Source organism: Ictidomys tridecemlineatus, chromosome 6, assembly GCF_052094955.1.
Source record: "Ictidomys tridecemlineatus isolate mIctTri1 chromosome 6, mIctTri1.hap1, whole genome shotgun sequence".
NCBI classification, from domain to species: Eukaryota; Metazoa; Chordata; class Mammalia; order Rodentia; family Sciuridae; genus Ictidomys; species Ictidomys tridecemlineatus.
In genome coordinates this window covers 138653647-138667375 of record NC_135482.1, presented here as the reverse complement: position 1 = coordinate 138667375, position 13729 = coordinate 138653647, and the positions used below count along the sequence as shown (strand labels likewise).

At 31.5% G+C, this 13729-nt stretch overlaps 1 protein-coding gene across 4 annotated transcripts in view; it reads right to left on the bottom strand.

The window, feature by feature from the left end:
• Dach1 (dachshund family transcription factor 1) overlaps positions 1–13729 on the bottom strand; it is a 390816-nt gene that overhangs the window by 29133 nt on the left and 347954 nt on the right. For 3 of the 4 annotated variants that reach the window (XM_078015802.1, XM_078015806.1, XM_078015805.1), the window contains 3 exons: positions 9930–10077; positions 6643–6786; positions 6090–6158 (listed from right to left, as the gene is read on the bottom strand). In XM_078015802.1, coding sequence (XP_077871928.1) covers positions 6090–6158; positions 6643–6786; positions 9930–10077 — 361 coding nt within the window. The remainder of the gene's footprint in view (positions 1–6089; positions 6159–6642; positions 6787–9929; positions 10078–13729) is intronic. The other variant, XM_078015803.1, reaches the window with a different exon arrangement.

Below are 13729 nucleotides of genomic sequence, written 5' to 3'. Positions count from 1 at the left end.
AAGTGACTTGGAATGTCATTTAGCAACTTGTTATGGTTTAGATGTGGTGTCCTCCAAAAGCTCACATGTGAGACAATGCAAGGTTCAGAGGAGAAATGATTTGTGTTACAGCCTTAACCTAATCAGCAAATTACTCTCTGGTGGATTTTACTGAGTGGTAACTGGAGGCAGGTAGGGTATGGCTGGAGGAAATGGTACATTAGGGGCATGGCTATGGGGTATACATTTGTATTTGGCAAGTGGAGATCTCTCTGTCTCTATGCTTCTGATCACCACGTGAACTGCTTCCCTCTGCCATACTTTTCCACCATGGTGTTCTGCCTCACCTCAAGCCTGGAGGAATGGAGCTGGCTTTCTATGGACTAAGACTTCTGAAACCGTGAGCCCTCAAATAAACTTTTCTTCCTCTACAGTTGTGCTTGTCATGTCATTTAGTCACAGCAGCAAAAAACTGACTAAAACACAACTTAGAATCAAACGTGTACTTCAAAGACAACCAAGAGACTCTCGCAAGTGTCATAAACTATATAGAAATTAGATTTGTTATTGACTTTTAAGTTTATCATAAGTTCATTATATATTATGTTGTAGTGATGAATGTGAATCTTTTATAAAATCTGATTAATTTCTTAATTTTTTCATTACTCTTTTATTTTCTTTGCCTAGGATGAGTTTTCCCAGTGTGTCTGAAGGGTCTATAAACATAGTATAAGCATAATGGCTCGTAAAAAGATAAAAAGCAAGAAACATTTTTCCAGCTGCAAATCATTCCCTAGAAGTAGATCATGTGGACTTTTTAAGTCATTAACAGGCAATGTGCTAACTATCCAAAATGGCTGATATGGCTGCAAGTGATTATCCTATAAAAGACATGTAAGTCCAGGAAGCAAAACATGGTGGAAAGAACAAAGTCTTTGGGGTCATAAATCTGGATTTTAGTGCAAAATCCAACTAACTAGAAGGATGACAGTGAGAAAATAAGTTAGCTACTCTAAGATTTAGATAACCATGCCTTTAACTTAGAATATTAAACAGAAAAGAAGGAAAGACTTAATATATACCAATTCCTGATCCACCTCACTATTTAAGTAAGTAAATATTTCCACCTAATATCTAGTATCCCAAAGTCTAAATGAAGGAAAATGTATTAATAGGAAATTCACTGAGTGCTACAACATTTGATTCAATAAAAAGCTTAATCAGATATATGAATTTTCTTCTTAAGAATGATATGCAGTATGTTTTGGAGCTATAAGTTATGACTCAAATAATAATAATAATAATAATAAATTTCAAGGAGAAAGGAGGACAACATTTAATAATCCAAATCTGAAAGCACTCAGGAAGAAAATGGGTGGTGTGGAAAGCAAGAGTTTTATCTCTGATGAATTCTTGGTGTGGTCAAGAATTAGTCATCCACCCTCACTAAGCCTCAATTTCCTCCTTTGCACAATAAAGAGATTCAATATATCTTAAAGTCCTTTTTCCAATACTAATGCAATAACATAATAAAAGTGCGCTTGGAATATCATCAATGTTGAATAAATATTTGTTGAATAAATGAATAATTTTGAAATTGAGCACATATCCTCAAATATATAGGAAGCAGAAAGAAGATATTAAATTGGAAAAAATTGTTAGTGTGTAGACAAGTCCTTTATGCCTTTTTATTGGAAGAATATTTGGTTTTCTGTGATCTGAGATCAGTCAAAAAGAATAAAAAGCCAAATAGTTTTGATTATGGTCACTGGATGTAAATGAAAGAGAGATACTTTCAAGTGAAGTCAAAATTTTGCAAGCATAATTTGCAGATAGCCTAAGATGTCAGGGGAACTATGGTTCCCATTTCCATTGATTTTTGTTATTTTTGGATTTAAATGACTAGGTTTGTACTTAATAAACAAAAAGTTACTATTTTGAAAACAAACTTTTAGACTTTTCAGAAATTTTATAAAAATGATATAGATGGAACAGCAGTGTTCATGATTCTCCTATGTTATGGAAGAATCTGTACATGGTAGAAAATTGTTAAGATTTAAACTTTTGCAATTATACTCAGAAAATATGCATGAGGTTATTATTAATGTATATTAAACAAAAGAAAATTATGTTACTTAGTAAATGTGATCATGGGATGTTAAATGAAATATGGGATTTAAAATAGAAATGTGGATGTAAATGAGTAGAACCTGAATATTTTGTCAGATGTGCAAACAATAAAATGCATTAGAATTGTAACACAAAAGGGCTCAGGTTGTAGCTCAGGTAGAGCACTTGCCTAGCATGTGTGAGGCACTGGGTTTGATCCTCAGCACCACAAGTAAGTAAAATAAAGGAACATTGACAACTAAAAATTATATATATATATATATATATATATATATATATATATATATATATATATAATTGTATACAAAGAAGAATATGCACTGTTAATTGAGCTATCAAATATGAAGATTAATTCTTCCAGAATTTATATTTCTGACATTCCTAGTCAGAATCCATCCTTTATTTTCTCCCATCAGTCTTTCCAACTAATATCTGAGAAATGTCAAACAGTAAGAATCTTCATATCCGCAGGATCTAATATAGGTCTTAATTTCCCAGTATCTAATTCATTCCTTCAGGAAATATGCATCAAGTGTTACTGTGACCCTTGCATGTTGCCAGACATGTACCAGTCATAAACAAAACATGATGGCTTACACTCAGCCCCAGCTATCTCTGATAGAAGAAAATGCTTCAGAAAGAATTACAAATACAAACCATTTTCCAGTGGAGAAATGAAAAGTGTGGTAAGAACCTCTAGTAGGCAGAACTGGTTCTAAAGGACAGGTAGGTACCCCAGGAGCAGGGGGAGGAATCTGAAAAATGTTCCTCAATAGAGTAACTTTTAAGCTCAGCCTTCGAGGATGGGCAAGTAAATGCAAAGAAGAGGAGGGAATGTCCTTGGTGGATGAGGAAAGAAATAAGGTTTTCAGAAAAATAACATCAACAAAAATTCCAGTATGATAGGAATTAGGAATTTGTGTAGAAGAGGTACGATAGTGTGTAAAGGGTGAGAGAGGGAGGGAGACAAACATCAGGTTCAGTTCTTCCTTAATACATTAAGGATTGGACCTTATTTCAGACTCTGAACTATTTTTTTTAAATTTTGAATGTTTATTCTATATTTGTAAAATCTCCACCAAACTCATGAATTTTAAGTCAGTTATTAGAAAAAAATAAAGAATTTATCTCTATGTACCATGAGTTGATTTACATTACTTACCAAGAAAATTTAAATTATTTAGTGTTTTTCCCTTCATGAATATTTTCTAAACCAGTTTGATTTCCTCCTTCCCATTTCTTTAGTTTTATGGAAATGTGATATAAAGTGTCAATGAGGCAATATTTACTCTACCTGAGGTACTTATTGGGGGTAATGACTTAGCACTTGAGCAGTATTTAGGTGCCCAATATCTAGGGGACTAGTTCTTGGGCCAAGTGTGGCATTTATTGATTGCTAATATGTTAAAAATAACCAACAAGCATAAAAATTATAGTTTGTTTCTTTTTTCTTTCTCAATTAAGTTGAGTTTATTTTGGAATTGAGAATAATTTCATTTAAGGTTGGGTTGGGAGTAAAAAAGAATACAAAGAATGTTGTTAACACCTGGGCTTGAGGATAGTGGGAGACTGAAAACCAAGGAAGCAAGAGGTGGAGTCTATGTCCTTGAATTGTGAAACAGCATGTGCTTGTGCCTCCCAAAATGCATGACATAGACCATTTCACAAATTAAACATGAGTTTTAGTTCTTGCTTATTTGCCTCTTCCGTTCTCCTGCTTAGGACAGAATTTAACTAAATCACTCTTCTTTTTTAATTTCTTCTCTCCACAGTAATTTTATTCAGTTTGTTAGCTTCCAAATGTATTATTATTTAGTCTTAGTTTGGAAAACATTCAAAGGGCAAAATGAGCTTATATAATGGAGTTAAAGTGACGAAAGATTTCTTTATTCTGCTGTTTTTAAAGTTCTAGAAGCATCCAACTGCTAATGAAATACCTTTTTAAGTCATAGATAGATTCATCTGCAGTTTTTTTTTTGTTTGTTTTGTTTTTCACATATGGGGGAAAATGTATTAAAGAACAAAAGTCATAAATTTTGAGTTAAGTGTTTTATTAAAAACTTCATTTTGAGCTATATGAACATTGGCAGGCTGTATAAATAAATGATTTTATGTTACAATTAGAAATAAGAATAATAATTTATATTTGGCTTTAAAGTACTATGCATAATTGTACATATGTTCTGTTTTTCTAATCATGAGGTTATGTGAGTAGGTTTACTGTGTTACTCAACTGATAGCTTTCTGGATAGCAAAGGAAAGGCAACTTATGATTACTATTTTTTAACAGAATAAACAAATCACAATAAAGAGTGAATACTGTGGATATTTTGACCTCATACAGCAAGACTTTGTACACATTAAGATGTGTACTTGAATAGATGTGAATTTTACAAATTAGAAATAACTTCAGCTTTATTAATTACAAAAAGCTTACTGACGATGAACTTATGGCATACATATTATGGGAGCTATTTTTAAAAATGTTAGATCATTGCTTAATCACTTAATACTAACAATAAATTTCTCATTTATTTATAAGAATATATTGTATATAATTTTGCCTAGATTGAATTAGAACAACCTTAAGGATTCTGTATTTATCACACAATTTGTTTCACCCCTATCTGATGATCAAGATTCCTTACATCATTTCAAATTATCAGAATTAGTGCTTAAATTGGTCCCTACCTATAGAAATTGGTCTTATTGAGCTGTCATCCCTGAAAACAAGTAATGGATTTTTGTTAACCATCAAAATTTGTCCTTATATGTGTGTACATTTTATAGGATGAAACAGAATTCTTATGTCTTTAATGATATAAACACAAACATAATTGTTCTGAAATCCATAATACTCTAAAAATTGAGATTTTTTTAAATATCTACAATTACGTTAATCTCTGTCCAAGGAAATATATCAAAATAGCATATGGTTCAAGCCTTGGTATTTAAAGACTAACTGTATGGCCAGGAATAAAATAAATATAGGCAAAGAATACAACATTATTTCCTAAAGAATGTTTCCTCAAGTTTCTGATTGATACTTATTGAACATATAATAGTATGCAAAAGTATACTTTGTTTACACTATGCCAAGAATCACATTTTTGTAGCTGATTTAGTAACAAAATTAATGTATAATATCTTAAATATGATTGAGTTGAAAATACAAAGTAAAAGCAATGCAGATAATTATACCACTTAATCATTTTAGGGTTCCCTTTGAAGAATCATCTTCATTTGACATAGGAAAAAATGCTCTTTTTCTTTTTGGTATTCATGTTGTTGGACTGAGTTTGTTTTCTAGGATAGATGTTTGATTAGCTATAAATGCTACCTTCTGATCCTGCTCTTTCCTAATAGTGTGGTCTTGGCAGTATACATGTTTAGCTCCTCTGAGTGTTTACTACAACTCCCTTTAGTATTCTATATATGATTTTGTTCAGCAGACTTGTGTTATTAAAATGTATATAATGTCATATAGTACATTTGCAAATCACATAGGAACTAAACAATCTTATTTATTGTTAACATTCAACTAGTTCATTCTGCATAAACCTTATTCTAGCTGTCACAAAAAATGAGTAGTTAGACATTTTGGAATTTTAAGAACTACCTATTTGCTTAATCTATTATTTTATTTATGTTGTATAGAACTTATAAACACTCCTGCATTAGATCGGGCTTTAAACATTCAATAAAACACATTTACTGTGTCCAAGATTAAATCATACATTGTTTAAAATTAATTATTCCTTTTTAATTGCATTGTATAAACAGAAATGACCTGTTAATTTAAAGAAAATCTATCAGCACAAAATGAATTCACTCATATAAACAAGCAAGATGAACTTGACCTTGTTTGAACTTGTTTTGATGTGGCCCAGATGGTAGGCTACATGCTTGAATAGCAGGCTAAAGCTGAGGAAAAACTCATATAGCAAGATCTAGATTTATAGCCTTCTGCAAATTCCTACCTTGTATTGTCCTTTCAGCATCTGTTCTGCCGCCACTGCGGTCAGCTTCTATCTCTGGGGTCAGAGAGTCTAAAAGCACAGAAAGGTAAGAGTGACATATATTTCATTTGGTTCCTATTGTCCTTTTTAAAAAAAGAGCAACCTGTTACTTTAGCACTGAATTAAAATCACATAAATCTTTGTCACCTTTTAAAGGTTGAACAAAAACCATAACCCTAAGAATTTTCAGGAGATTTGAATAAAAATAAAATATAATATTGTTCATAAGATAGAATGAGGGTGGAAGTTCTTCCATTCATATTATGTCATGTTTCAGTTGAAAAAGATTTGGTCAAGCAAAAATGCAATGCCAGGTCCCAGATTCTGGGGTTAAGTAACAGAAAAAGATTGAAGCAAATATGAAATAAAGAATTTCTCCAACACATTCTTCCCATCAAGCACAGATGAATGAGTCACAAGACATTGAAATATACAAAACCACAAACATGTGTCTAAATTTCCCTTTGAGTATTAAAAATAAAAGTTGATCATGCATACATGTGCACCTTCTTACCATTTAAGACCCTGAGACTGTCTGTTGAAGCTGCCTGTTTTAGTGTCTGCTCTGCTTGCTCACGCCGTTTTGTCTCAAATTCAAGTGCTTCCTGCAATTTTCTCTTTGCCTTCTTCTCCTTCTTTAGTCTCTTTTGAACAATGGCTAGAAAACAGTGTGTATACTTTAATATTTTAAATGTAATTGTATGATGTTGCTAATTTTCATTCATTTTTTGTTTCCTGCTGTACTGATTCTACCTATAAGGAGAAACTTTAAAAAATTCACCTTTATCTAAAATGATTCCAAATAAAATGTCCAAGTAAGCCAATTTTTATTTTAGCTTCCAGCTACTGCATTACAGAAATGCTTCTAATTGTAACATGTAAGATAAATCTAATAGGAAACCACTTTTAGGAAACATTTGTACTCACAGACAAAAGAAACTTGTGTAAATGAATTATGTGGCTTGTTCTTTGCCCTTGTATCAAGAACAGTGAAGGGTAGTTTAAATAGGCTAAACCATTATGAACAGGTCTTCTATCTCCTTATAATGCATCAATTTTGAGTAAAAAATGAAGCATTTCCTTTATAAATATTTTATAAAATAATATCCCAACAACTAGGTTTTTAATAATTCTTGAAATTTTAGAAAACAACATCAACATTTTTTGTATATGCAGAGCAAAACACTCTTAATTGTTAACATACATGAACAGTATTTTTTGACAAAGCCATTTTCTCAGAAAATTGTTTCTTCATAGCAAATTTATAGCACTACAAATTATTTAAAAAAAATTATACTTCCATTCTGTAGGAATCTGGTGAAGTATAAAACCGAACTGCTAATAGTGTGCCATTGATGACAAAAATATGCTTTTATATAAAATTAGATTATGATATAAAAAGTTGATTCTGATACATTTTCTCCTACTGTACAATTTAAATATGCATATGTTAATAAATAATAATAATACATGTACTTTACAAAATGTATGGTAACTGTACTCTTGGTATAGTAATTATTTTCACTTTTTCTATACATACACACATGCTTGCACACACACACACACACACACATACATATGGTAACCACTCAGCATGTGTTCTTTGAACTCATCTTTTTTGACAAATATCGATAAACATTGTGGATGTAGTGTTCCACTATGAGAAAATTCTTTTATTTTTCATGAAAATTAATTATCCCAAGTTTACTATTTGACTTCTTACTACTGATTAGAAAACACCATTATTTTTATTTAGCACAATATTTGGTCAAAATGGAATATGAGGTAATAATGATTCAAGTGAATACTTTAGTTTCAGTTTCTAATTTCTGCATTTCTTGATTAATCATTAGTAGTGTTGCTAAGATGGTATCCCATTAACAAGTTGAGTTTATTATTTCTGTATCATAATTTTAAAAACTTTTAATCAAAATGTACATGGACTAAATTGAGTAAATGCTGATTTCCTTTGCTTAATAATGTGAAAACCATATGCTTACTTTAACAAAATTACTTGCCTACTATTTTTCTTTCAAAAGGTGATTATTTATAAATATCTTTGAAAAGAAACACTAATTTTTGAAATACTTATATGTCCCCATTTGATTGATAGCTCTATACCCAGTATGTTGCCATCAACCATTCCTTGTTTCCTCCTATTTGATTGAACCAAATAGGATGCTATGTTCTATCTTCAGGGTAATACACTGCATCAACAGACACATTTATAATAGATAAGTATTGATAGATAAGTTATTACCTTCAACTTATTGTTCATAATTAATTAAATAGGTTGTTCATAGGATGATCTGTGAATGTTTTGCCCTCTAGTGGTTAAAGAAATAAAACAGAATGTAAAACTTCCTAACCAGTTGGAACCAATAAAATTAGGAAGGTCTCTCAAATACTCAAAGGGTTGTTTAAGGAATCCAAGAGTCTGTTTTTTGTACTATAAGAAAGACTTCTCCAGGTGTGACAAAAACAAGACATGGTGATCTCATGGAAGATGGCCCCACAGACTGAACTCTCTGCCTGGACTTCCTTATTCACTTAGAACACATCCATTATCAGTGTTTATCTTTGATTATTTTAGCCCTTTAATCTAGTGAAGCCATGTTATTTATAATGGTACCATTCACCTAGGTGAAAGCTTTTCAAATAAACCTTATCCCAGGAACCCACTAGCTGTTGACTAATAACTAATGAAACAGCCTTGTAAGTCTTTCTAGTTTTAAAAAGATAATTGAAAAAAAAATGGTCTTTAAATGACCATGTCAAATATATAAAAGGAGAATATGGGGAGTGTTTACCCTGAATACTTATTAAATGAGAGAAAAGAAATTCTTCCACTTTCTATAATACTTAGGAGAATCAAGTGGTTGAAACAAAGGGGGAGTTGGTTGTAAATACTCTTCAAATTCATATATAAATATACAAATGTAAATGACCTTCAAAATTATCTGTACAAGCACTGTACAATGTATTAAAAGAAACAATTCACAGGTCAATAATATCATTATTTTTACCCAATAAGAATTCATATTAGTTTCTATTCTGTGTACTTGACCTTGTAGAATGAAAATGAGGTATTCAGAAAGAAAATTATACAAACATTCAACTTTACTCATTTGTTCAGATATTCATCAGTCTTCAATTTCAGTTGATAAATATCTTACTAAACCTGCTTTGCCTGAATAATCAGTATTTTCTATGTTAGCATTATGACTTTAACTCTTAAGTTTTCAAAGGGAAGCTGTGAAAGAACACAAAACTTTTTTCATGGCTGTCAGCTTATCAGGGCTTATTTCTTATTTTAAGAATATTAATTCATGTTGGGAACAGTGATGCATATCTGTAATCCCAGAGGCTCAGAAGGCTGAGGAAGGAGGATCAAAAGTTCAAGAACAGCCTTGGTAAATTAGCAAGACCCTCAGCAACTTAGTGAGACCCCATCTCAAAATTAAAAAAAAAAGGGGGGGGTAGGGGATGTATCTCAGAGGTACAATCTCTAGTACTGTCCAAAAAAAGTATGAATTAATTAAACTATAAGCAACAACAATTATATAATTAATGATACAATGGACACATTTCAATCCCTTGAGATAGGAACAGAAGAGAAAATATGTACTTTGGAAATTAAGAAACGCAGTGAGCCCATGATTTGAATTCTGCTCTAAACTTTAGTTGCAGGTAAATCAACAAATATGTACACTCTCAAAGCAAACCACCAAACATACCATTACATTTTTGTGTTGACTATTTCGCTTAAAGTATTAAATTTAGTTAGAAATTCTGCAATACCTCTGTTCTTTTGTTCCATAGCCAGCTGCTTCTCAAGTGTTTCCCTTAGTTCTCTTTCTCTTAAAAAATCCATCTTCAGCTCTGTTTTTTCCAGTTGAACCTGTTTTTCTTGAGCTCTGGCATTATCTATGGCAACTTTTAAGAGCCCCTGTACAAAGAAGGTATTCAGAATGGTAATATGTTGGTAAAAAGTACATTTCATTTGTTGCTTAAAAACATTTTAAAAGAGAAGAACTCACCAAATTCTTAAATTATTTTGCATTCACTCCATACTCACTAGGACAAATACTATAAAGCACAAAACTTCTAAATTTAATTAAACTACTTTAAGAAGGTAAATATTTATACCATGCATGTTCCATTGTTTCTGATTAGAATATCTAGACCCCAAACTAAATGAGGGCAACACATAGCATGTCTAAAACATAATGCACTAATTAAAACAATAGTAATAATAACAGAAGGGAGATCAGTAGAGGAGAGCAAGTGGATCAGGCAGAGGAAGGAAGGTACTGGAGAAGGAGGTTGATCAAATTATATTGTGTGTGTATGTGTGTGTGTGTGAGTGTATGAATATGGCATAATGTGGCATAATATTACTATGTAAAATTATAATGCACCAATAAAATAAGAACTGAAAAGAAAATGTGGGTAAAAATCTGATGCAAGTAGTTATTTAACATGGTTGATAGAGCCCTCTGTAATCCTGGTAGTCTCCTTACTTTCTTGGAGCTCATTCTCCCACTCTCTAGCATGATCATACTAGATCACGCAATGTTCTTTGTTTTCCTCAATTCAACAATTTGTTTCTGTCTCAGAGACTTTGCTCTTTCTTTTCCCTACATGAATGCTTGTCCTCCAAAACTTTACATGACTCACACCCTCACAAAGTCACCATTCAAGCCTTTTACCACCAAATTTGGAATAGCCCTCCAAATATAGCTTGTTCCTCCCTCCTATAAAATTCTTCATGTCATTTAACATTAGGTAACATTGTCACACTGAGTTATTTGTACACTGACCTATATTGTGTTTTTCCAGTAAAATGTATAGTCTCTAAGGTAGGATTATTTTCTCTTGCTTTGTACTACATCCCAAGTGCCCAGAGAGTGCCTAGCACATATAAAAATACACAAATCTCATGAATAGAAATTATTATATTAGTGCTATATTTTTCTTGAAACTTGTAATAAATTTAAGGTCTCCAAAACTTAGTAGTTTAGTAACACATTGTGTTTCTAAAGTCATTCAAAATGGTTCTAACAATTTGAGAATAACAAAACAAAATTTATTCATATGACTAATTATGGAGATATATACACAAAATTTGACTTACTGTATTCTTTTAAAAAAATTAGCAGTATTCTAAGATTTTTTTGTACAACAAGATTGTGAGAATGTTAAACATATAGAAAACATTTTCCATGTAATAGACCAAAATTACTAGTAAAAATTAGAACTAAAATTTCTATCTCCCTCAATTCAGCAATAATAAATGCTGGTTTGAAGTTGAAACTATTTTGTGTTGATCTGTAAATATTATAGACTAAATTTTTCACTTGAAATTATAAATGAGATGAAAGTTGAGGCCATCTGTACACTTACTTGAAGATAAGATCCCCCTTGCAAGATTCAATGTGAGCAGTTTGAATCAGGAATTTCAACTCCAGCTTGATTTGTGAGCCCACTAGAGATGTAACCTTACTTCAGCCCACCAATGCAGCTTTTTTTGCAATGTCATAAGGCATTTTATTTTCTCTTTGGACACATATAAATTATTTCATATTTGTTGTACCTGACCCTGAATTTCCTGGAATAATTCTTGTTTGATATGAAAGAAACTGGAGAAAGATTTCTATGTGGCAGTTTACCCCTCCCTACTCTTTTGTTGTTCAACAATAAAACATAGCTGCTAAGGAAACTGGCATCTTAGCTCAATTCAACATTCCTGTATATGTTTCTTCTTCATCAGGAACAAACAATTAGTAACAAATGAAAGAGATCATTACATCAAGTGCCCTTTTAGATCACCCCAATTAAAACTTTAGTTTAGCTGTATTTTAATTCTAAGATACCAAATTCTAATTTTCTGCTCTGATTGCTCTTGTTGACTTATCTTTGAAAGATGTACTCTCTGTGCAATGTCTAGAGATTATTTAGCAAGATGCCAATGTTGGCACCACTTAATGTGTTGATTGGTTGTATTATCAGTAGCTGTTTAAAATAAATTACTATTAAACTATTATTGTCCTTGGCTGACAAAACACAATATTTTGGTGTTCTTTAAATATGAAACAATCATGATGAATAAACATGTTGAATAATGTTAAACTGCAATTCTAATTTGTTTAATTTTATATTAATATTAGTTAGTAAAGTATGAAGTTGCTAAGAGCTTTTATGTTTACTGTTTCCTTTTGTTAAAATGTTGCTAATGGTAGTACATTACCTATTCCTGCTGATTATGTCTGAAAAATATTAGCTTTTAGAATCCAATACCCTCTAGGGACTACTTATAAGCTATATAAAATTAGATTTAATTTTTAGACTTTAAATCTGCACACATCAGTAGGAGTCCAGTGTGAACAAAAATCTGCACTAGAGCCAAACTGATGCATATGCAAAAGTATGTTATTGCCAGTGACAGCTCTGCTACAAAAAATACAGAAAAACAATTAAATTTAAATGCAGCAGGCGGCTGGGAAGAAGCAGTATCAAGTAATGTTCACAACATCTACAAATTACTAAAGCACTTTCTTAACCATCGGTGATGATAATACTTTTGGATTTGTGTAACTTCTGTAAATTTTCTAGATATATGGTATGCAAAATTACGTACTAAATTCTGTGTCTCACTTGGATATTCAATATCCAACCAAATGTGTGGTAACAATTGAAATGCAGTAGAAGATTGAAGGTTTGAAACATGAACTTTTTCCAAAGGGAGTTCAAATTCTCAGGAGGGTAAAGTTGGATAATGACAATTGTAAAGAAATACATTTTAAACTTATTGTGTGACACAGCAATTCTGAGACACAATGGTTGATTAGCCTCAGATTTGTTTCCCATATATGAAGCATGATGATTTTCATAATACACAAATGTTCTTGTTTTCTAAAATGATCCACCTTGTATATTATTTTCATGGATTTTGAGAGAATTACTTTTTTTTTTCTCCAGGAGCACTGCCATTGATATAGCAATGTTGCAACTATCTATAGCTTAGAAAGCATAAATATCTGCCTGCCTAAGACTTCGAGTAATATTGTCCTGAAAGAACCATTTCTTAACATGATATTTATAACCAAGAGCAAAAACTTAACCTGGTTCATGTTTACAGTCTAGGCAAATTTATTTCAGAATAAGATGATAAGTAAGTGTTCTTGAGTGTCCCTGAAACTTATGTGACATAATTTGTAGTCAATAATGTGTTTCTTTACTCTCAATAATGATAATAAAATACTTTAATTGAACAGAATTTAGAAATCACTTATTCCATCCAAACATTAAAAAAAAAAGGTCAGAATGATGACTCATCCAAGATCCCAAACTACAGAGTTGACTAAGCTGAGATCATAACCTCACCTGTTTAACTTTTTTTTCTTCTACTATTTCCCTATCATTTTGCAAAATGTATAGAAATCATGTTCTTTAGAACCAGATTTTTTAGATAGAAAAAAAATAACAACAACTAATGTATTATTATAGGAGCTCTTGTAGCAAAGGAAAAAATATACTTAGTCTAATGTTCTGATTATTGTTCTCCAAAGATGACTAATGACAGATTCCCCATGAAAAAG